Here is a 25,000-nt window from a genome sequence, read left to right as displayed (position 1 = left end):
TTAGGGTTGGGGTTAGATATGAGGTTAGGGTTGGGGTTAGATATGAGGTTGGGGTTAGATATGAGGTTAGGGTTGGGGTTAGATATGAGGTTAGGGTTGGGGTTAGATATGAGGTTAGGGTTGGGGTTAGATATGAGGTTAGGGTTGGGGTTAGATATGAGGTTAGGGTTGGGGTTAGATATGAGGTTAGGGTTGAGGTTAGATATGAGGTTAGGGTTGGGGTTAGATATGAGGTTAGGGTTGAGGTTAGATATGAGGTTAGGGTTGGGGTTAGATATGAGGTTAGGGTTGGGGTTAGATATGGGGTTAGGGTTGGGGTTAGATATGGGGTTAGGGTTGGGGTTAGATATGAGTGTAGGGTTGGGGTTAGATATGAGGTTAGGGTTGGGGTTAGATATGAGTGTAGGGTTGGGGTTAGATATGAGGTTAGGGTCGGGGTTAGATATGAGGTTAGGGTCGGGGTTAGATATGAGGTTAGGGTTGGGGTTAGATATGAGGTTAGGGTTGGGGGTTAGATATGAGGTTAGGGTTGGGGTTAGATATGAGTGTAGGGTTGGGGTTAGATATGAGGTTAGGGTTGGGGTTAGATATGAGGTTAGGGTTGGGGTTAGATATGAGGTTAGGGTCGGGGTTAGATATGAGGTTAGGGTCGGGGTTAGATATGAGGTTAGGGTTGGGGTTAGATATGAGGTTAGGGTCGGGGTTAGATATGAGGTTAGGGGTTGGGGTTAGATATGAGGTTAGGGTCGGGGTTAGATATGAGGTTAGGGTCGGGGTTAGATATGAGGTTAGGGTTGGGGTTAGATATGAGGTTAGGGTTGAGGTTAGATATGAGGTTAGGGTCGGGGTTAGATATGAGGTTAGGGTTGGGGTTAGATATGAGGTTAGGGTTAGATATGAGTTTAGGGTTGGGGTTAGATATGAGGTTAGGGTTGGGGTTAGATATGAGGTTAGGGTTGGGGTTAGATATGAGGTTAGGGTTGGGGTTAGATATGAGGTTAGGGTTGGGGTTAGATATGAGGTTAGGGTTGAAGTTAGATATGAGGTTAGGGTTGGGGTTAGATATGAGGTTAGGGTTGAGGTTAGATATGAGGTTAGGGTTGGGGTTAGATATGGGGTTAGGTTTGGGGTTAGATATGGGGTTAGGGTTGGGGTTAGATATGAGTGTAGGGTTGGGGTTAGATATGAGTGTAGGGTTGAGGGTTAGATATGAGGTTAGGGTTGGGGTTAGATATGAGGTTAGGGTTGGGGTTAGATATGAGGTTAGGGTTGGGGTTAGATATGAGGTTGGGGTTAGATATGAGGTTAGGGTCAGGGGTTGATATGAGGTTAGGGTCGGGGTTAGATAGAGGTTAGGGTTGGGGTTAGATATGGGGTTAGGGTTTGGGGTTAGATATGGGGTTAGGGTTGGGGGTTAGATATGAGTGTAGGGTTGGGGTTAGATATGAGTGTAGGGTTGGGGTTAGATATGAGGTTAGGGTCTGGGATTAGATATGAGGTTAGGGTTGGGGTTAGATATGAGGTTAGGGTTGGGGTTAGATATGAGGTTGGGGTTAGATATGAGGTTAGGGTCGGGGTTAGATATGAGGTTAGGGTCGGGGTTAGATATGAGGTTAGGGTCGGGGGTTAGATATGAGGTTAGGGGTCGGGGTTAGATAGGAGGTTAGGGTCGGGGGTTAGATAGAGGTTAGGGGTTGGGGTTAGATATGAGGTTAGGGTTGGGGTTAGATATGAGTTTAGGGTTGGGGTTAGATATGAGGTTAGGGTTGGGGTTAGATATGAGGTTAGGGTCGGGGTTAGATATGAGTTTAGGGTTGGGGTTAGATATGAGTTTAGGGTTAGATATGAGGTTAGGGTTGGGGTTAGATATGAGGTTAGGGTTGGGGTTAGATATGAGGTTGGGGTTAGATATGAGGTTGGGGTTAGATATGAGGTTAGGGTCGGGGTTAGATATGAGGTTAGGGTCGGGGTTAGATATGAGGTTGGGGTTAGATATGAGGTTAGGGTTGGGGTTAGATATGAGGTTGGAGTTAGATATGAGGTTCCTTTTCTGCCTCTGCTTCTGTTTTTCAACACCTAACCCCCACTGGTGTGTGGCAAAGAGCTCTATCATGTCATCTGACCGCAGCACCGCCTGGAGTTTGATAAACTGGCGCTTGTATTGGAACCGGCGCTATGGTCAGATGACATGAAAATACAGCTCTTTGGCCAGGCACAGCAGTTGGGGGGGTTAGGTGTTGAAAAACAGAAGCGGTTAGGGTGTGTCTATAACAGCATGTTTCTGTCTCCAGGTGAACCCCCAGTTGTTAACAGCATGTTTCTGTCTCCAGGTGAACCCCCAGTTGTTAACAGCATGTTTATGTCTCCAGGTGAACCCCCCCAGTTGTTAACAGCATGTTTCTGTCTCAGGTGAACCCCCCCAGTTGTTAACAGCATGTTTCTGTCTCCAGGTGAACCCCCAGTTGATAACAGCATGTTTCTGTCTCCAGGTGAACCCCCAGTTGTTAACAGCATGTTTCTGTCTCCAGGTGAACCCCCAGTTGATAACAGCATGTTTCTGTCTCCAGGTGAACCCCCAGTTGTTAACAGCATGTTTCTGTCTCCAGGTGAACCCCCAGTTGTTAACAGCATGTTTCTGTCTCCAGGTGAACCCCCAGTTGTTAACAGCATGTTTCTGTCTCCAGGTGAACCCCCAGTTGTTAACAGCATGTTTCTGTCTCCAGGTGAACCCCCAGTTGTTAACAGCATGTTTCTGTCTCCAGGTGAACCCCCAGTTGATAACAGCATGTTTCTGTCTCCAGGTGAACCCCCAGTTGTTAACAGCATGTTTCTGTCTCCCAGGTGAACCCCCCAGTTGTTAACAGCATGTTTCTGTCTCCAGGTGAACCCCCAGTTGTTAACAGCATGTTTCTGTCTCCAGGTGAACCCCCAGTTGTTAACAGCATGTTTCTGTCTCCAGGTGAACCCCTAGTTGTTAACAGCATGTTTCTGTCTCCAGGTGAACCCCCAGTTGATAACAGCATGTTTCTGTCTCCAGGTGAACCCCCAGTTGTTAACAGCATGTTTCTGTCTCCAGGTGAACCCCCAGTTGTTAACAGCATGTTTCTGTCTCCAGGTGAACCCCCAGTTGTTCAGCAGTAGAGAGAAACAACAGCTGGTTGAGCTGATCGACACCATGATCTCCTATAACCTCTGCTATAGACAGGACAGAACACCTGACGGACAATATGTCTACGTACTGGAGCCGTGAGTACACACACACACACCTAGAATACCTAGAAAACACACACACCTAGAACACACACACACACACACATTAGAGCTTAACCCATACCCAGTCACATGTTATGTATATCTATTATGTATATCTCTGTTCAGGAGGTAGAGGTGTATATCTACTAACTCTGTTCAGGAGGTAGAGGTGTATATCTATTAACTCTGTTCAGGAGGTAGAGGTGTATATCTATTAACTCTGTTCAGGAGGTAGAGGTGTATATCTATTAACTCTGTTCAGGAGGTAGAGGTGTATATCTATTAACTCTGTTCAGAAGGTAGAGGTGTATATCTATTAACTCTGTTCAGGAGGTAGAGGTGTATATCTATTAACTCTGTTCAGGAGGTAGAGGTGTATATCTATTAACTCTGTTCAGGAGGTAGAGGTGTATATCTATTAACTCTGTTCAGGAGGTAGAGGTGTATATCTATTATCTCTGTTCAGGAGGTAGAGGTGTATATCTATTAACTCTGTTCAGGAGGTAGAGGTGTATATCTATTAACTCTGTTCAGGAGGTAGAGTGTATATCTATTAACTCTGTTCAGGAGGTAGAGGTGTATATCTATTAACTCTGTTCAGGAGGTAGAGGTGTATATCTATTAACCCTGTTCAGGAGGTAGAGGTGTATATCTATTAACTCTGTTCAGGAGGTAGAGGTGTATATCTAACTCTGTTCAGGAGGTAGAGGTGTATATCTATTAACTCTGTTCAGGAGGTAGAGGTGTATATCTATTAACTCTGTTCAGGAGGTAGAGGTGTATATCTATTAACTCTGTTCAGGAGGTAGAGGTGTATATCTATTAACTCTGTTCAGGAGGTAGAGGTGTATATCTATTAACTCTGTTCAGGAGGTAGAGGTGTATATCTATTAACTCTGTTCAGGAGGTAGAGGTGTATATCTATTAACTCTGTTCAGGAGGTAGAGGTGTATATCTATTAACTCTGTTCAGGAGGTAGAGGTGTATATCTATTAACTCTGTTCAGGAGGTAGAGGTGTATATCTATTAACTCTGTTCAGGAGGTAGAGGTGTATATCTATTAACTCTGTTCAGGAGGTAGAGGTGGATATCTATTAACTCTGTTCAGGAGGTAGAGGTGTATATCTATTAACTCTGTTCAGGAGGTAGAGGTGTATATCTATTAACTCTGTTCAGGGAGGTAGAGGTGTATATCTATTAACTCTGTTCAGGAGGTAGAGGTGTATATCTATTAACTCTGTTCAGGAGGTAGAGGTGTATATCTATTATCTCTGTTCAGGAGGTAGAGGTGTATATCTATTAACTCTGTTCAGGAGGTAGAGGTGTATATCTATTAACTCTGTTCAGGAGGTAGAGGTGTATATCTATTAACTCTGTTCAGGAGGTAGAGGTGTATATCTATTAACCCTGTTCAGGAGGTAGAGGTGTATATCTATTAACTCTGTTCAGGAGGTAGAGGTGTATATCTAACTCTGTTCAGGAGGTAGAGGTGTATATCTATTAACTCTGTTCAGGAGGTAGAGGTGTATATCTATTAACTCTGTTCAGGAGGTAGAGGTATATCTATTAACTCTGTTCAGGAGGTAGAGGTGTATATCTATAACTCTGTTCAGGAGGTAGAGGTGTATATCTATTAACTCTGTTCAGGAGGTAGAGGTGTATATCTATTAACTCTGTTCAGGAGGTAGAGCTGGATATCTATTAACTCTGTTCAGGAGGTAGAGGTGGATATCTATTAACTCTGTTCAGGAGGTAGAGGTGGATATCTATTAACTCTGTTCAGGAGGTAGAGGTGTATATCTATTAACTCTGTTCAGGAGGTAGAGGTGGATATCTATTAACTCTGTTCAGGAGGTAGAGGTGTATATCTATTAACTCTGTTCAGGGAGGTAGAGGTGTATATCTATTAACTCTGTTCAGGAGGTAGAGGTGTATATCTATTAACTCTGTTCAGGAGGTAGAGGTGTATATCTATTAACTCTGTTCAGGAGGTAGAGGTGTATATCTATTAACTCTGTTCAGGAGGTAGAGGTGTATATCTATTAACTCTGTTCAGGAGGTAGAGGTGGATATCTATTAACTCTGTTCAGGAGGTAGAGGTGTATATCTATTAACTCTGTTCAGGAGGTAGAGGTGTATATCTATTAACTCTGTTCAGGAGGTAGAGGTGTATATCTATTAACTCTGTTCAGGAGGTAGAGGTGTATATCTATTAACTCTGTTCAGGAGGTAGAGGTGTATATCTATTAACTCTGTTCAGGAGGTAGAGGTGTATATCTATTAACTCTGTTCAGGAGGTAGAGGTGTATATCTATTAACTCTGTTCAGGAGGTAGAGGTGTATATCTATTAACTCTGTTCAGGAGGTAGAGGTGTATATCTATGACTCTATCCAGGAGGTAGAGGTGGATATCTATTAACTCTGTTAGACTGTTCAGGAGGTAGAGGTGTATATCTATTAACTCTGTTCAGGAGGTAGAGGTGTATATCTATTAACTCTGTTCAGGAGGTAGAGGTGTATATCTATTAACTCTGTTCAGGAGGTAGAGGTGTATATCTATTAACTCTGTTCAGGAGGTAGAGGTGTATATCTATTAACTCTGTTCAGGAGGTAGAGGTGTATATCTATTAACTCTGTTCAGGAGGTAGAGGTGTATATCTATTAACTCTGTTCAGGAGGTAGAGGTGTATATCTATTAACTCTGTTCAGGAGGTAGAGGTGTATATCTATTAACTCTGTCCAGGAGGTAGAGGTGGATATCTATTAACTCTGTTCAGGAGGTAGAGGTGTATATCTATTAACTCTGTTCAGGAGGTAGAGGTGTATATCTATTAACTCTGTTCAGGAGGTAGAGGTGTATATCTATTAACTCTGTTCAGGAGGTAGAGGTGTATATCTATTAACTCTGTTCAGGAGGTAGAGGTGTATATCTATTAACTCTGTTCAGGAGGTAGAGGTGGATATCTATTAACTCTGTTCAGGAGGTAGAGGTGTATATCTATTAACTCTGTTCAGGAGGTAGAGGTGTATATCTATTAACTCTGTTCAGGAGGTAGAGGTGTATATCTATTAACTCTGTTCAGGAGGTAGAGGTGTATATCTATTAACTCTGTTCAGGAGGTAGAGGTGTATATCTATTAACTCTGTTCAGGAGGTAGAGGTGTATATCTATTAACTCTGTTCAGGAGGTAGAGGTGTATATCTATTAACTCTGTTCAGGAGGTAGAGGTGTATATCTATCTCTGTTCAGGAGGTAGAGGTGTATATCTATTAACTCTGTTCAGGAGGTAGAGTTGGATATATATTAACTCTGTTCAGGAGGTAGAGGTGGATATCTATTAACTCTGTTCAGGGAGGTAGAGGTGTATATCTATTAACTCTGTTCAGGAGGTAGAGGTGGATATCTGTTAACTCTGTTCAGGAGGTACTAACTCTGTTCAGGATGTAGGTATATCTATTAACTCTGTTCAGGAGGTAGAGGTGTATATCTAACTCTGTTCAGGAGGTAGAGGTGTATATCTATTAACTCTGTTCAGGAGGTAGAGGTGTATATCTAACTCTGTTCAGGAGGTAGAGGTGGATATCTATTAACTCTGTTCAGGAGGTAGAGGTGTATATCTATTAACTCTGTTCAGGAGGTAGAGGTGTATATCTATTAACTCTGTTCAGGAGGTAGAGGTGTATATCTATTAACTCTGTTCAGGAGGTAGAGGTGTATATATATTAACTCTGTTCAGGAGGTAGAGGTGGATATCTATTAACTCTGTTCAGGAGGTAGAGGTGGATATATATTAACTCTGTTAGACTGTTCAGGAGGTAGAGGTGGGTATCTATTAACTCTGTTCAGGAGGTAGAGGTGGATATCTGTTAACTCTGTTCAGGAGGTAGAGGTGGATATCTATTAACTCTGTTCAGGAGGTAGAGGTGGATATCTATTAACTCTGTTCAGGAGGTAGAGGTGTATATCTATTAACTCTGTTCAGGAGGTAGAGGTGTATATCTAACTCTGTTCAGGAGGTAGAGGTGTATATCTATTAACTCTGTTCAGGAGGTAGAGGTGGATATCTATTAACTCTGTTCAGGAGGTAGAGGTGTATATCTATTAACTCTGTTCAGGAGGTAGAGGTGGATATCTATTAACTCTGTTCAGGAGGTAGAGGTGTATATCTATTAACTCTGTTCAGGAGGTAGAGGTGGATATCTATTAACTCTGTTCAGGAGGTAGAGGTGGATATCTATTAACTCTGTTCAGGAGGTGGAGGTGGATATCTATTAACTCTGTTCAGGAGGTAGAGGTGTATATATATTAACTCTGTTCAGGAGGTAGAGGTGTATATCTATTAACTCTGTTCAGGAGGTAGAGGGTGTATCTATTAACTCTGTTCAGGAGGTAGAGGTGTATATCTATTAACTCTGTTCAGGAGGTAGAGGTGTATATCTATTAACTCTGTTCAGGAGGTAGAGGTGTATATCTATTAACTCTGTTCAGGAGGTAGAGGTGGATATCTATTAACTCTGTTAAGGAGGTAGAGGTGTATATCTATTAACTCTGTTCAGGAGGTAGAGGTGTATATCTATTAACTCTGTTCAGGAGGTAGAGGTGTATATCTATTAACTCTGTTCAGGAGGTAGAGGTGGATATCTTTTAACTCTGTTCAGGAGGTAGAGGTGGATATCTATTAACTCTGTTCAGGAGGTAGAGGTGGATATTATTAACTATGTTAGACTGGTTCAGGAGGTAGAGGTGGATATCTATTAACTCTGTTCAGGAGGTAGAGGTGGATATCTATTAACTCTGTTCAGGAGGTAGAGGTGGATATCTATTAACTCTGTCCAGGAGGTAGAGGTGTATATCTATCAACTCTGTTCAGAGGTAGAGGTGTATATCTATTAACTCTGTTCAGGAGGTAGAGGTGGATATCTATTAACTCTGTTCAGGAGGTAGAGGGATATATATTAACTCTGTTCAGGAGGTAGAGGTGTATATCTATTAACTCTGTTCAGGAGGTAGAGGTGTATATCTATTAACTCTGTTCAGGAGGTACGAGGTGGGGGTGATATCTATTAACTCTGTTTAGGAGGTAGAGGTATATTCTATTAACTCTGTTCAGGAGGTAGAGGTGTATATCTATTAACTCTGTTCAGGAGGTAGAGGTGTATATCTATTAACTCTGTTCAGGAGGTAGAGGTGTATATCTATTAACTCTGTTCAGGAGGTAGAGGTGGATATCTATTAACTCTGTTCAGGAGGTAGAGGTGTATATCTATTAACTCTGTTCAGGAGGTAGAGGTGTATATCTATTAACTCTGTTCAGGAGGTAGAGGTGTATATCTATTAACTTTGTTCAGGAGGTGAGGTGTATATCTATTAACTCTGTTCAGGAGGTAGAGGTGGATATCTATTAACTCTGTTCAGGAGGTAGAGGTGTATATCTATTAACTCTGTTCAGGAGGTATAGGTGTATATCTATTAACTCTGTTCAGGAGGTAGAGGTGGATATCTATTAACTCTGTTCAGGAGGTAGAGGTGGGTATCTATTAACTCTGTTCAGGAGGTAGAGGTGTATATCTATTAACTCTGTTAGACTGTTCAGGAGGTAGAGGTGGGTATCTATTAACTCTGTTCAGGAGGTATAGGTGGATATCTATTAACTCTGTTCAGGAGGTAGAGGTGGGTATCTATTAACTCTGTTCAGGAGGTAGAGGTGGATATCTATTAACTCTGTTCAGGAGGTAGAGGTGTATATCTATTAACTCTGTTCAGGAGGTAGAGGTGTATATCTATTAACTCTGTTCAGGAGGTAGAGGTGGATATCTATTAACTCTGTTCAGGAGGTAGAGGTGTATATCTTGTGATGTCACGAGAGGCTGTGTCCTGGAGGGACGTTACATCCCCCTGAGGTGGCTGCAAACCCAGACAGCTATGGCTCCATCTGCTGGTATGGTCGGGAACTCCACCCCTCTATGGCCAATCTTCCCACGCAGCTGAAACAAATGAGGAGCTGATGAGCTGAAGGTTTGTTGAAGGGAAGAGACACAGTCTCCAACTTGGGCTCTCTGGAGGACAAGAGTGCTGCACGTCCACTTCCATGAGGAATATAAGGATTTGGAGATACTTACCTTTGGGAAATACTCACCTTTGGATATATGCACCTGTGGAAATACGTGTGGGACATTTGGAAGGACGTTTTGCTGATTTGGCCACTAGCTGCAACGTGGAATACAGTAAGACTGGGGAAAAGTTATTTGAGCGAGGGAGAGTTATGATTTTGGATGTGGAAGAGACATCCCTGAACTGTTAACCCTTAAAGAGCCACCAGAGAACAGAATTGTGTTATACTTTCGTTAGTTTCCCAAGACCTTTAATAAAATCCTTGTTTTGGTTGAACCTGGTCTCCTTGCACTACTTGAGCAATCCCGCTGAAAGCTGTGTAGCCTCTCGTGACATCACAGATGGTGGAGAATACGGGCACGCTCAAGCGTTAATAGTGCATGTCAGAGGAGGATACCGAAGGTTTGATCACCCAGTTTTCCAAGTTGGCCGTAGGCTCCCCGCCGACTGAAATGGAGGACATATTGAAAGCCCTTGTTGCTGGCCAGCAAGCCCAGATGCAAGCAAACGTGGCTCTCTTGGAGGAGCAAAGAAAGCCAACCTTCTGAAGGCAGAGGAATTGCAGTTGCAGAGACAGAGGGTTGTCCAAAATACCCGCCCAATAAAGGCAAGTGACTTTATATCTAAGATGGGAGGTACCGATGACATTGAGGCATACCTGCATGCATTTGAGGCCACGGCCACTAGGGAAGCCTGGCCCAAGCAACAGTGGGTTGGTCTGTTAGCCCCTTTCTAACCGGGAATCGCTGAATGCTGTCCGGGACCTGGGCCCTGACCAGGTTACTGACTATGATGCCCTGAAGTCTGAGATCCTCAGCAGATATGGACTCACAAAGTTTGGTATGGCCCCAGCGCTTTCACAGCTGGACCTTCCAACCAGACCAACCTCCTCGGGCGCAGATGCATGAACTTGTCCGAATCGCAAGGAAATGGCTGGATCCGCAGAGGAATACAGCAGCGGCGGTGGTGGAGGCCGTTGTGGTGGATCGTTACCTACGCGCCCCCTGCCTTATGAGGCAAAAACGGTTCATCAGTCAACAGGCCTTGACCACGGCTGATCTGACCGTGGAAGCTGTGGAAAAGTACCAGGCCACAGCGGAGATGCTGAATGCTTCCCGAAAAAGACCCCAGGAGGGCGGCCCCACCACAAATGGGAAGAACCCGTCCAAAGGACCCCAAGGTCTCGAACCCAGCCACGTCAGGATTTATCCCGGCCCAGGGGAGCCAGAAACCAGGCCGGGTCCAAGAAGAGTACACCAGGAGGAAACTTCGACAGTGTTACCGGTGTGGGGAGATGGGACATATCTCCTGGCAGTGTGGGAAACCAGCCGATGAACCTATGCCCACTGCGGAGTCCTCCAGCTCAGCACCCACACACCGTTTTGCCTCGCTCTTGGGAGTCGTAGATGGCGGCCCAAATCGACCCCCCACCTGCCCGGTAACTGTGAATCACCATGATGTGGAGGCCTTACTGGATTCTGGTAGCCGGGCCACCCTGGTGCGTAAGGATTTGGTGGGCCCAACGTGTCTGACCCCGGGGAAAGTCCTCCCAGTTTCCTGTGTCCATGGGGACACCAGAGAATACCCCATTACTGAACTTACAATGACCAGCACACGGGAGACCATACACACGACGGCGGGGGGTGGTTGATTCCCTCCCCGTCCCTGTCCTAATTGGACGAGACTGCCCAGCCTTTTACCCACTCTGGAGAGAGTCTCAGGAGAGGATAACCCGAGTACCTCGGAAACGGAGAGGCAAGACTCATCCTGGGAAGGCTCCGTGCAATCCTCCGAGTTACTCACTCCCGCCCGGGCTCTGATAGGGATGGCAGGTGCCCAGACCGACACAGAGACGGAGCTACAGAATCTGGACAAAGAACTGTCTGGTCTGAAGGGGACCGCTGAGAGGTATCGTTTGTTAAAGCAACAGTTAGACATGAGGACAGAAGAGTTAGATATCCTCCAGGCTAAACTCCAACAGAGCTCCTTCCCTAAGCAACAGGAGGAGCTGGAGAGGCTGCGCAGGACCATCGAGAGTGTGAGGAGACCCTGCGCAGTAGTAAGGAGGTCCAGAAGAAGGCAGAGGAGAAGTACAAGGTGTTGGAGAACAAGATGAAGAATGCGGAGGCAGAGAGAGAGAAGGAACTGAAAGCTGCTCAACAGAAGCTAAACTCTGCTAAAACCAAGGCTGATCGTTCAGTAAGAAACTCAAGGAGAGACAACAGGAGGCTGAGTCCCTGGTCCTAGAGGTGGAGGAGTTGAAGAGAGAGCAGGCTGGCAAGCACCACGGCAATGCGGACGCCCTCTCCCGGCGTGATGCGTTCTTCGCTGCCTTTACCCGACGAGGACGTCGGTCCCGAGGAGGGGGATGTGTGATGTCACGAGAGGCTGTGTCCTGGAGGGACGTTACATCCCCCTGAGGTGGCTGCAAACCCAGACAGCTATGGCTCCATCTGCTGGTATGGTCGGGAACTCCACCCCCTCTATGGCCAATCTTCCCACGCAGCTGAAACAAATGAGGAGCTGATGAGCTGAAGGTTTGTTGAGGGGAAGAGACACAGTCTCCAACTTGGGCTCTCTGGAGGACAAGAGTGCTGCACGTCCACTTCCATGAGGAATATAAGGATTTGGAGATACTTACCTTGGGAAATACTCACCTTTGGATATATGCACCTGTGGAAATACGTGTGGGACATTTGGAAGGACGTTTTGCTGATTTGGCCACTAGCTGCAACGTGGAATACAGTAAGACTGGGGAAAAGTTATTTGAGCGAGGGAGAGTTATGATTTTGGATGTGGAAGAGACATCCCTGAACTGTTAACCCTTAAAGAGCCACCAGAGAACAGAATTGTGTTATACTTTCGTTAGTTTCCCAAGACCTTTAATAAAATCCTTGTTTTGGTTGAACCTGGTCTCCTTGCACTACTTGAGCAATCCCGCTGAAAGCTGTGTAGCCTCTCGTGACATCACAATCTATTAACTCTGTTCAGGAGGTAGAGGTGTATATCTATTAACTCTGTTCAGGAGGTAGAGGTGGATATCTATTAACTCTGTTCAGGAGGTAGAGGTGTATATCTATTAACTCTGTTCAGGAGGTAGAGGTGTATATCTATTAACTCTGTTCAGGAGGTAGAGGTGTATATCTATTAACTCTGTTCAGGAGGTAGAGGTGGGATATCTATTAACTCTGTTCAGGAGGTAGAGGTGTATATCTATTAACTCTGTTCAGGAGGTAGAGGTGTATATCTATTAACTCTGTTCAGGAGGTAGAGGTGGATATCTATTAACTCTGTTCAGGAGGTAGAGGTGTATATCTATTAACTCTGTTCAGGAGGTAGAGGTGTATATCTATTAACTCTGTTCAGGAGGTAGAGGTGTATATCTATTAACTCTGTTCAGGAGGTAGAGGTATATCTATTAACTCTGTTCAGGAGGTAGAGGTGGATATCTATTAACTCTGTTCAGGAGGTAGATTAGGTGGATGAGCGTTCTCATTGTGTGTGGTGTGTGTGTGGTGTGGTGTGGTGTGTGTGTGTGTGTGTGTGTGTGTGTGTGTTTAGGCGTGTGGAGGAGGTGGTGTGTTTCCCAGGCCTGCCCCCCACAGACAGCTGACTTACCAGACCAAACAGACGATCAGCAGAGAGATGGACCAGGAGAGGATGAGGAGAGCAGAATCACGGATGAGCAACACACACAAGGTCAGACACACACACACACACACACAGGGTCACACACACACACACACACACACACACACACACACACACACACACACAAGGGTCACACACACACACACACACAGGGTCACACACACAGGGTCACACACACACACACACACACAGGGTCACACACACACACACACACAGGGTCACACACACACACACACACAGGGTCACACACACAGGGTCACACACACACACACACACACACACACACACAGGGTCACACACACATTTGAAATACTTTATTTGAATCCACAAATCACATTACAGTCGAAGGATTCAAACATTTCATTGGTCTATTGGATATATGGACACTTATAGACTGACCATAACAGCTGAAACAGAGCAGTACCTTCTTCTCCATACAGCTAGACTGACCATAACAGCTGAAACAGAGCAGTACCTTCTCCTCCATACAGCTAGACTGACCATAACAGCTGGAACAGAGCAGCACCTTCTCCATACAGCTAGACTGACCATAACAGCTGAAACAGAGCAGTACCTTCTTCTCCATACAGCTAGACTGACCATAACAGCTGGAAACAGAGCAGTACCTTCTCCTCCATACAGCTAGACTGACCATAACAGCTGAAACAGAGCAGTACCTTCTCCTCCATACAGCTAGACTGACCATAACAGCTGAAACAGAGCAGTACCTTCTCCATACAGCTAGACTGACCATAACAGCTGAAACAGAGCAGTACCTTCTCCATACAGCTAGACTGACCATAACAGCTGAAACAGAGCAGTACCTTCTTCTCCATACAGCTAGACTGACCATAACAGCTGAAACAGACAGTACCTTCTCCCATACAGCTAGACTGACCATAACAGCTGAAACAGAGCAGTACCTTCTCCATACAGCTAGACTGACCATAACAGCTGAAACAGAGCAGTACCTTCTTCTCCATACAGCTAGACTGACCATAACAGCTGAAACAGAGCAGTACCTTCTCCATACAGCTAGACTGACCATAACAGCTGAAACAGAGCAGCACCTTCTCCATACAGCTAGACTGACCATAACAGCTGAAACAGAGCAGTACCTTCTTCTCCATACAGCTAGACTGACCATAACAGCTGAAACAGAGCAGTACCTTCTCCATACAGCTAGACTGACCATAACAGCGAAACAGAGCAGTACCTTCTCCTCTATACAGCTAGACTGACCATAACAGCTGAAACAGAGCAGTACCTTCTCCTCCCATACAGCTAGACTGACCATAACAGCTGAAACAGAGCAGTACCTTCTCCCATACAGCTAGACTGACCATAACAGCTGAAACAGAGCAGTACCTTCTCCTCCATACAGCTAGACTGACCATAACAGCTGAAACAGAGCAGTACCTTCTCCATACAGCTAGACTGACCATAACAGCTGAAACAGGGCAGTACCTTCTCCATACAGCTAGACTGACCATACCAGCTGAAACAGAGCAGTACCCCTTCTTCTCCATACAGCTAGACTGGACCATAACAGCTGAAACAGAGCAGCACCTTCTTCTCCATACAGCTAGACTGACCATAACAGCTGAAACAGAGCAGTACCCTTCTTCTCCATACAGCTAGACCGACCATAACAGCTGAAACAGAGCAGTACTTTCTTCTCCATACAGCTAGACCGACCATAACAGCTGAAACAGAGCAGTACCTTCCCCATACAGCTAGACTGACCATAACAGCTGAAACAGAGCAGTACCTTCTTCTCCATACAGCTAGACTGGACCATAACAGCTGAAACAGAGCAGTACCTTCTTCTCCATACAGCTAGACTGACCATAACAGCTGAAACAGAGCAGTACCTTCTTCTCCATACAGCTAGACTGGACCATAACAGCTGAAACAGAGCAGTACCTTCTCCATACAGCTAGACTGACCATAACAGCTGAAACAGAGCAGTACCTTCTCCATACAGCTAGACTGACCATAACAGCTGAAACAGAGCAGTACCTTCTTCTCCATACAGCTAGACTGACCATAACAGCTGAAACAGAGCAGTACCTTCTTCTCCATACAGCTAGACTGGCCATAACAGCTGAAACAGAGCAGTACCTTCTCCCATACAGCTCAGACTGACCATAACAGCTGAAACAGAGCAGTACCTTCTCCATACAGCTAGACTGGGACCATAACAGCTGAAACAGAGCAGTACCTTCTCCTCCATACAGCTAGACTGACCATAACAGCTGAAACAGAGCAGTACCTTCTCTCTCCATACAGCTAGACTGACCATAACAGCTGAAACAGAGCATTACCTTCTCCATACATTTAGACTGACCATAACAGCTGAAACAGAGCAGTACCTTCTCCTCCATACAGCTAGACTGACCATAACAGCTGAAACAGAGCAGTACCTTCTCCATACAGCTAGACTGACCATAACAGCTGAAACAGAGCAGTACCTTCTCCTCCATACAGCTAGACTGACCATAACAGCTGAAACAGAGCAGTACCTTCTCCATACAGATAGACTGACCATAACAGCTGAAACAGAGCAGTACCTTCTCCATACAGCTAGACTGACCATAACAGCTGAAACAGAGCAGTACACTTCTCCTCCATACAGCTAGACTGACCATAACAGCTGAAACAGAGCAGTACCTTCTCCTCCATACAGCTAGACTGACCATAACAGCTGAAACAGAGCAGTACCTTCTTCTCCATATAGCTAGACTGACCATAACAGCTGAAACAGAGCAGTACCTTCTCCCCCATACAGCTAGACTGACCATAACAGCTGAAACAGAGCAGTACCTTCTATATACAGCTAGACTGACCATAACAGCTGAAACAGAGCAGTACTCCACAGCTAGACCGACCATAACAGCTGAAACAGAGCAGTACCTTCTTCTCCATACAGCCTAGACTGAGCATAACAGCTGAAACAGAGCAGTACCTTCTCCCTCCATCCACAGCAACTGACCAAACAGCTGAAACCAGAGCAGTACCTTCTCCTCCATACAGCTAGACTGACCATAACAGCTGCAAACAGAGCAGTACCACTTCTCCTCCACATACAGCTAGACTGACCATAATAGCTGAAACAGAGCAGTACCCAGCTTTCTCCATACAGCTAGACCGACCATAACAGCTGAAACAGAGCAGCACCTTCTCCATACAGCTAGACTGACCATAACAGCTGAAACAGAGCAGTACCTTCTCCTCATACAAGCTAGACTGACCATAACAGCTCTCTGAAACAGAGCAGTACTTTCTTTCTCCATACAGCCAGACTGACCAATAACAGCTGAAACAGAGCAGTACCTTCTCCTTACAGCTAGACTGACCATAACAGCTGAAACAGAGCAGTACCTTCTCTCCTACACAGCTAGACTGACCATAACAGCCGAAACAGAGCAGTACCTTCCCCTACTCATACAGCTAGACTGGACCATAACACGGCTGAAACAGAGCAGTACCTTCTTCTCCATACAGCTAGATTTACACCATAACAGCTGAAACAGAGCAGCACCTTTCCTCCCACATACAGCTAGACCGACCATAACAGCTGAAACAGAGCAGTACCTTCTTCTCCATACAAGCTAGACTGACCATAACAGCTGAAACAGAGCAGTACCTTCTTCTCCATACAGCTAGACTGACATAAAGCTGAAACAGAGCAGATTACCCTTCTCCATACAGCTGGGGACTGACCATAACAGCTGAAACAGAGCAGTACCTTCTTCTCCACACAGCTAGACTGACCACCCACACAGCTGAAACAGAGCAGCACTTCTCCTCCCACACAGCTAGACTGACCATAACAGCTGAAACAGAGCAGTACCTTCTCCTCCATACAGCTAGACTGACCATAACAGCTGAAACAGAGCAGTACCTTCTCCATACAGCTAGACTGACCATAACAGCTGAAACAGAGCAGTACCTTCTCCATACAGCTAGACTGACCATAACAGCTGAAACAGAGCAGTACCTTCTTCTCCACACCTAAGCTAGACTGACCATAACAGCTGAAACAGAGCAGTTTCTTCTCCATACAAGCTAGACTGGCCCTTAACAGTGAAACAGAGCAGTACGCTTCTCCATACAGCTAGACTGACCATGCTAACCTGAAAACAGAGCAGTACCTTCTCCAACAGCCAGACTGACCATAACAGCTGAAACAGAGCAGTACCTTCTCCTCCATACAGCTAGACTGACCATACAGCTGAAACAGAGCAGTACCTTCTCCACACAGCTAGACCGGGACCATAACAGCTGAAACAGAGCAGTACCTTCTCCATGTACATTTAGACTGACCATAACAGCTGAAACAGAGCAGTACCTTCTCCCTCCCATACAGCTAGAAGCTGACCATAACAGCTGAAACAGAGCAGTACCTTCTCCATAAGCTAGACTGATACATAACAGCTGAAACAGAGCAGTTTCTCCTCCATACAGCTAGACTGACCATAACAGCGAAACAGAGCAGTACCTTCTCCAGTACAGATAGACCGGACCATAACAGCTGAAACAGAGAATACCTTCTCCATATTCAGACTGACCATAATAGCTTCTGAAACAGAGCAGTACTTCTCTCACTCCATACAGCCAGACTGCCATATCAGCTGAAACAGGCAGTACCTTCTCACTCCATACAGCTAGACCGACCATAACAGCTGAAACAGAGCAGTGACCTTCTCTCTAGATATCAGCTAGACTGACCATAACAGCTGAAACAGAGCAGTACCTTCTCCCTATACAACTAGACTGACCATAACAGCTGAAACAAAGAGCAGACCTTCTCCAGTACATTTAGACTGACCATAACAGCTGAAACAGAGCAGTACCTTCTGTCCTCCATACAGCTAGACTGACCATCAATGCAGCTGAAACAGAGCAGTACCTTCTCTCACATACAGCTAGACTGACCATTACAGCTGAAACAGAGCAGTTACTTTTCCATTTGCTAGACTGAACCATAACAGCTGAAACAGAGCAAACCTCTCTCCACCAGCTAGACCGACCATAACAGCTGAAACAGAGCTGTTCTCTCCATACAGCTAGACTGACCATAACAGCTGAAACAGAGCAGTACCTTCTCCACTCTAACAGCTAGACACCATAACAGCTGAAAGCAGAGCAGTACCTTCTCCTCCATGCTGACTGACTAACAGCTGAAACAGAGACAGTACCTTCCTTTACACAACTAGAACTGACCATAGAACAGTGAACCAGAGCAGTACCTTCTTCTCCATACCCCAGCTAGACACCAATAACAGCCGAAACAGAGCAGTACCTTCTCCATACAGCTTGACTGGACCATAACAGCTGAAACAGAGCAGTACCTTCTCCTCCATACAGCTAGACGACCATAACAGCTGAAACAGACAGTACCTTCTCTCCATACAGCTAGACTAGACCATAACAGCTGAAACAGAGCAGTACCTTCTCCATACAGCTAACGACCAAAACATGCTGAAACAGAGCAGTACCATTCTCCTCCATCTATAGTTAGACTGACCATAACAGCTGAAACAAAGAGCAGTACCTTCTCCTCCATACAGCTAGACTGACCATAACAGCTGAAACAGAGCAAATACCTTCTCTCCATACTGCTAGACTGACCATAACTGCTAGAAACAGAGCAGTACCTTCTCCTCCATACAGCTAGACCGACCTAACAGCTGAAACAGAGCAGTACCTTCTCCATACAGCGAGACTGACCACAACAGCTAAACAGAGCATACCTTCTTCTCCATACAGCTAGGACTTGTGCACCAAACAGCTGAAACAGAGCAGTACCTCTCCATCAGCCTAGACTTACCATCTACAGCTGAAACAGAGCAGTACCTCTCCTCACTTCAAAGTCAGACGACCATAACAAGCTGAAACAGAGCAGTACCCTCCATACAGCTGGACTGACCATAACAGCTGAAACAGAGCAGTACCTTCTTCTCCATACAGCAACTGAACCCCATAACAGCTGAAACAGAAGCACCTTCTCTCTCCAGAAAGCTAGACTGACCATAACAGTTGAAACAGATGCGTACCTTCTCCATTACATCTAGACTGATCATAACAGCTGAAACAGAGCAGTACATTACTCCTCATGCAGCTAGACTGACCATAACAGCGAAATGAAACAGAGCAGTACCTTCTCCTCTATACAGCGACTTGACCATAACAGCTGAAACAGACAGTACCTTCTCCATACATTTAGACTGACCATAACAGCTGAAACAGAGCAGTACCTTCTCACTCCATACAGCTAGACTGACCAACAGCTGAAACAGAGCAGTACCCTCCCCATACAGCTAGACTGACCATAACAGCTGAAACAGAGCAGTACCTTCTTCTCCATACAGCTAGACTGAGCATAACAGCTGAAACAGAGCAGTACCTTCTCTCCATACAGCTAGACTGACCATAACAGCTGAAACAGAGCAGTACCTTCTCCTCCATACAGCTAGACTGACCATACACAGCTAGAAACAGAGCAGTACCTTCTTCTCACATACAGCTAGACTGACCATAACAGCTGAAACAGAGCAGTACCTTCTCCATACAGCTAGACTGACCATAACAGCTGAAACAGAGCAGTACCTAACTCTTCTCCATACAGCTAGACTGACCATAACAGCTGAAACAGAGCAGTACCTTCTCCCCATACAGCTAGACTGACCATAACAGCTGAAACAGAGCAGTACCTTCTCCATACAGCCTAGACTGACCATAACAGCTGAAACAGAGCACACCTTCTCCATACAGCTAGACTGACCATAACAGCTGAAACAGAGCAGTACCTTCTCATACAGCTAGACTGGGACCATAACAGCTGAAACAGAGCAGTACCTTGTTCTCCATACAGCTAGACTGACCATAACAGCTGAAACAGAGCAGTACCTTCTTCTCCATACAGCTAGACTGGACCATAATAGCTGAAACAGAGCAATACCTTCTCCATACAGCTAGACTGACCATAACAGCTGAAACAGAGCAGTACCTTCTTCTCCATACAGCTAGACTGAACCATAACAGCTGAAACAGAGCAGTACCTTCTCCATACAGCTAGACTGACCATAACAGCTGAAATCAGAGCAGTACCTTCCCATACAGCTAGACTGATCATAGGCCAGCTGAAACAGAGCAGCACCTTCTCCATACAGCTAGACTTCGACCATAACAGCTGAAACAAAGCAGTACCCCTTCTCATACAGCTAGACTGACCATAACAGCTGAAACAGAGCAGTACCTTGGTTCTCCAACAGCTAGACCGACCATAACAGCTGAAACAGAGCAGTACCTTCTCCATACAGCTAGACTGACCAACAGCTGAAACAGAGCAGTACCTTCTCCTCTATACAGCTAGACACCATAACAGCTGAAACAGAGCAGTACCTTCTCCTCCATACAGCTAGACTGACCATAACAGCTGAAACAGAGCATTACCTTCTCCATACAGCTAGACGACCATAACAGCTGAAACAGAGCAGTACCTTCTCCTCCATACAGCTAGACTGACCAGAACAGCTGAAACAGAGCATACCTTCTCCATACAGCTAGACTGACCATAACAGCTGAAACAGAGCAGTACCTTCTCCATAACCAGCTAGACTGACCATAACAGCTGAAACAGAGCAGTACCTTCTTCTCCATACAGCTAGACTGGACCATAACAGCTGAAACAGAGCAGCACCTTCTTCTCCATACAGCTAGACTGACCATAACAGCTGAAACAGAGCAGTACCTTCTTCTCCATACAGCTAGACTGACCATAACAGCTGAAACAGAGCAGTACCTTCTTCTCCATACAGCTAGACTGACCATAACAGCTGAAACAGAGCAGTACCTTCTCCATACAGCTAGACTGACCATACAGCTGAAATAGAGCAGTACCTTCTTCTCCATACAGCTAGACTGACCATAACAGCTGAAACAGAGCAGCACCTTCTCTCCATACAGCTAGACTGACCATAACAGCTGAAACAGAGCAGTACCTTCTCCTCCATACAGCTAGACTGACCATAACAGCTGAAACAGAGCAGTACCTTCTCCATACAGCTAGACTGACCATAACAGCTGAAACAGAGCAGTACCTTCTCCATACAGCTAGACTGACCATAACAGCTGAAACAGAGAAGTACCTTCTCCCCATACAGCTAGACTGACCATAACAGCTGAAACAGAGCAGTACCTTCTTCTCCATACAGCTAGACTGGTCAATAACAGCTGAAACAGAGCAGTACCTTTCTCCATACAGCTAGACTGACCATAACAGCTGAAACAGAGCAGTACCTTCTCCACACAGCTAGACGACCATAACAGCTGAAACAGAGCAGTACCTTCTCCTCCATACAGCTAGACTGACCATAACAGCTGAAACAGAGCAGTACCTTCTCCTCCATACAGCTAGACTGGACCATAACAGCTGAAACAGAGCATTACCTTCTCCCATACATTTAGACTGACCATAACAGCTGAAACAGATTAGTACCTTCTCCTCCATACAGCTAGACTGACCATAACAGCTGAAACAGAGCAGTACCTTCTCCATACAGCTAGACTGACCATAACAGCTGAAACAGAGCAGTACCTTCTCCTCCACACAGCTAGACTGACCATAACAGCTGAAACAGAGCAGTACCTTCTCCATACAGATAGACTGACCATAACAGCTGAAACAGAGCAGTACCTTCTCCCATACAGCTAGACTGACCATAACAGCTGAAACAGAGCAGTACCTTCTCCTCCCTACAGCTAGACTGGACCATAACAGCTGAAACAGAGCAGTACCTTCTCCTCCATACAGCTAGACTGACCATCACAGCTGAAACAGAGCAGTACCTTCTTCTCCATATAGCTAGACTGACCATAACAGCTGAAACAGAGCAGTACCTTCTCCTCCATACAGCTAGACTGACCATAACAGCTGAAACAGAGCAGTACCTTCTCCATACATTTAGACTGACCATAACAGCTGAAACAGAGCAGTACCTTCTCCATACAGCTAGACGGACCATAACAGCTGAAACAGAGCAGTACCTTCTCCTCCATACAGCTAGACTGGACCATAACAGCTGAAACAGAGCAGTACCTTCTCCCTCCATACAGCCAGACTGACCATAACAGCTGAAACAGAGCAGTACCTTCTTCTCCATATAGCTAGACTGACCATAACAGCTGAAACAGAGCAGTACCTTCTCCTCCATACAGCTAGACTGGACCATAACAGCTGAAACAGAGCAGTACCTTCTCCATACAGCTAGACTGACCATAACAGCTGAAACAGAGCAGTACCTTCTCCTCCTACAGCTAGACTGACCATAACAGCTGAAACAGAGCAGTACCTTCTCCTCCATACAGCTAGACTGACCATAACAGCTGAAACAGAGCAGTACCTTCTTCTCCATATAGCTAGACTGACCATAACAGCTGAAACAGAGCAGTACCTTCTCCTCCATACAGCTAGACTGACCATAACAGCTGAAACAGAGCAGTACCTTCTCCATACAGCTAGACTGACCATAACAGCTGAAACAGAGCAGTACCTTCTCCTCCATACAGCTAGACTGACCATAACAGCTGAAACAGAGCAGTACCTTCTCCTCCATACAGCTAGACTGACCATAACAGCTGAAACAGAGCAGTACCTTCTCCATACAGCTAGACTGACCATAACAGCTGAAACAGAGCAGTACCTTCTCCATACAGCTAGACTGACCATAACAGCTGAAACAGAGCAGTACCTTCTCCTCCATACAGCTAGACTGACCATAACAGCTGAAACAGAGCAGTACCTTCTCCTCCATACAGCTAGACTGGACCATAACAGCTGAAACAGAGCAGTACCTTCTCCCTCCATACAGCTAGACTGACCATAACAGCTGAAACAGAGCAGTACCTTCTCCATACAGCTAGACTGACCATAACAGCTGAAACAGAGCAGTACCTTCTTCTCCATACAGCTAGACTGACCATAACAGCTGAAACAGAGCAGTACCTTCTCCTCCATACAGCTAGACTGACCATAACAGCTGAAACAGAGCAGTATCTTCTCCATACAGCTAGACTGACCATAACAGCTGAAACAGAGCAGTACCTTCTCCATACAGCTAGACTGGCCATAACAGCTGAAACAGAGCAGTACCTTCTCCTCATACAGCTAGACTGACCATAACAGCTGAAACAGAGCAGTATCTTCTCCTCCATACAGCTAGACTGACCATAACAGCTGAAACAGAGCAGTACCTTCTCCTCCATACAGCTAGACTGACCATAACAGCTGAAACAGAGCAGTACCTTCTCCTCCATACAGATAGACTGACCATAACAGCTGAAACAGAGCAGTACCTTCTCCATACAGCTAGACTGACCATAACAGCTGAAACAGAGCAGTATCTTCTCCATACAGCTAGACTGACCATAACAGCTGAAACAGAGCAGCACCTTCTCCATACAGCTAGACTGACCATAACAGCTGAAACAGAGCAGTACCTTCTCCATACAGCTAGACCTTGGACCATAACAGCTGAAACAGAGCAGTACCTTCTCCTCCATACAGCTAGACTGACCATAACAGCTGAAACAGAGCAGTACCTTCTCCTCCATACAGCTAGACAGACCATAACAGCTGAAACAGAGCAGTACCTTCTCCTCCATACAGCTAGACTGACCAAACAGCTGAAACAGAGCAGTACCTTCTCCATACAGCTAGACTGACCATAACAGCTGAAACAGAGCAGTACCTTCTCCATACAGCTAGACTGACCATAACAGCTGAAACAGAGCAGTACCTTCTCCTCCATACAGCTAGACTCGACCATAACAGCTGAAACAGAGCAGTACCTTCTCCTCCATACAGCTAGACTGACCATAACAGCTGAAACAGAGCAGTACCTTCTCCTCCATACAGCTAGACTGACCATAACAGCTGAAAGCAGAGCAGTATCTTCTCCATACAGCTAGACTGACCATAACAGCTGAAACAGAGCAGCACCTTCTCCATACAGCTAGACTGACCATAACAGCTGAAACAGAGCAGTACCTTCTCCTCCATACAGCTAGACTGACCATAACAGCTGAAACAGAGCAGTACCTTCTCCTCCATACAGATAGACTGACCATAACAGCTGAAACAGAGCAGTACCTTCTCCTCCATACAGCTAGACTGACCATAACAGCTGAAACAGATCAGTACCTTCTCCATACAGCTAGACTGACCATAACAGCTGAAACAGAGCAGTACCTTCTCCATACAGCTAGACTGACCATAACAGCTGAAACAGAGCAGTACCTTCTTCTCCATACAGCTAGACTGACCATAACAGCTGAAACAGAGCAGCAAACTTCTCCATACAGCTAGACTGACCATAACAGCTGAAACAGACCAGTACCTTCTCCATACAGCTAGACTGACCATAACAGCTGAAACAGAGCAGTACCTTCTTCTCCATACAGCTAGACTGGCCATAACAGCTGAAACAGAGCAGTACCTTCTTCTCCATACAGCTAGACTGACCATAACAGCTGAAACAGAGCAGTACCTTCTCGATACAGCTAGACTGACCATAACAGCTGAAACAGAGCAGTACCTTCTTCTCCATACAGCTAGACTGACCATAACAGCTGAAACAGAGCAGTACCTTCTCGATACAGCTAGACTGGCCATAACAGCTGAAACAGAGCAGTACCTTCTTCTCCATACAGCTAGACTGACCATAACAGCTGAAACAGAGCAGTACCTTCTCGATACAGCTAGACTGACCATAACAGCTGAAACAGAGCAGTACCTTCTCCATACAGCTAGACTGACCATAACAGCTGAAACAGAGCAGCACCTTCTCGATACAGCTAGACTGACCATAACAGCTGAAACAGATCAGTACCTTCTCCATACAGCTAGACTGACCATAACAGCTGAAACAGAGCAGTACCTTCTCCTCCATACAGCTAGACTGACCATAACAGCTGAAA

At 45.5% G+C, this 25,000-nt stretch overlaps 1 protein-coding gene across 1 annotated transcript in view; it reads left to right on the top strand.

Annotated features, from left to right (window-relative positions):
- Positions 1-12,977, top strand: part of LOC123489627 (chromosome transmission fidelity protein 18 homolog) — a gene marked incomplete at its 5' end in the record, with an annotated part of 22,270 nt that extends 9,293 nt beyond the window's left edge. Inside the window, 2 exons of the mRNA XM_045220055.1 lie at positions 3,116-3,246; positions 12,926-12,977. Coding sequence (XP_045075990.1) covers positions 3,116-3,246; positions 12,926-12,977 — 183 coding nt within the window. The remainder of the gene's footprint in view (positions 1-3,115; positions 3,247-12,925) is intronic.
- Positions 12,978-25,000: the final 12,023 nt, after the last annotated feature.

The sequence above is a fragment of the Coregonus clupeaformis genome, unplaced genomic scaffold, assembly GCF_020615455.1.
Source record: "Coregonus clupeaformis isolate EN_2021a unplaced genomic scaffold, ASM2061545v1 scaf3082, whole genome shotgun sequence".
Taxonomy (NCBI): Eukaryota; Metazoa; Chordata; class Actinopteri; order Salmoniformes; family Salmonidae; genus Coregonus; species Coregonus clupeaformis.
This window is presented reverse-complemented; position numbering and strand designations above follow the sequence as displayed.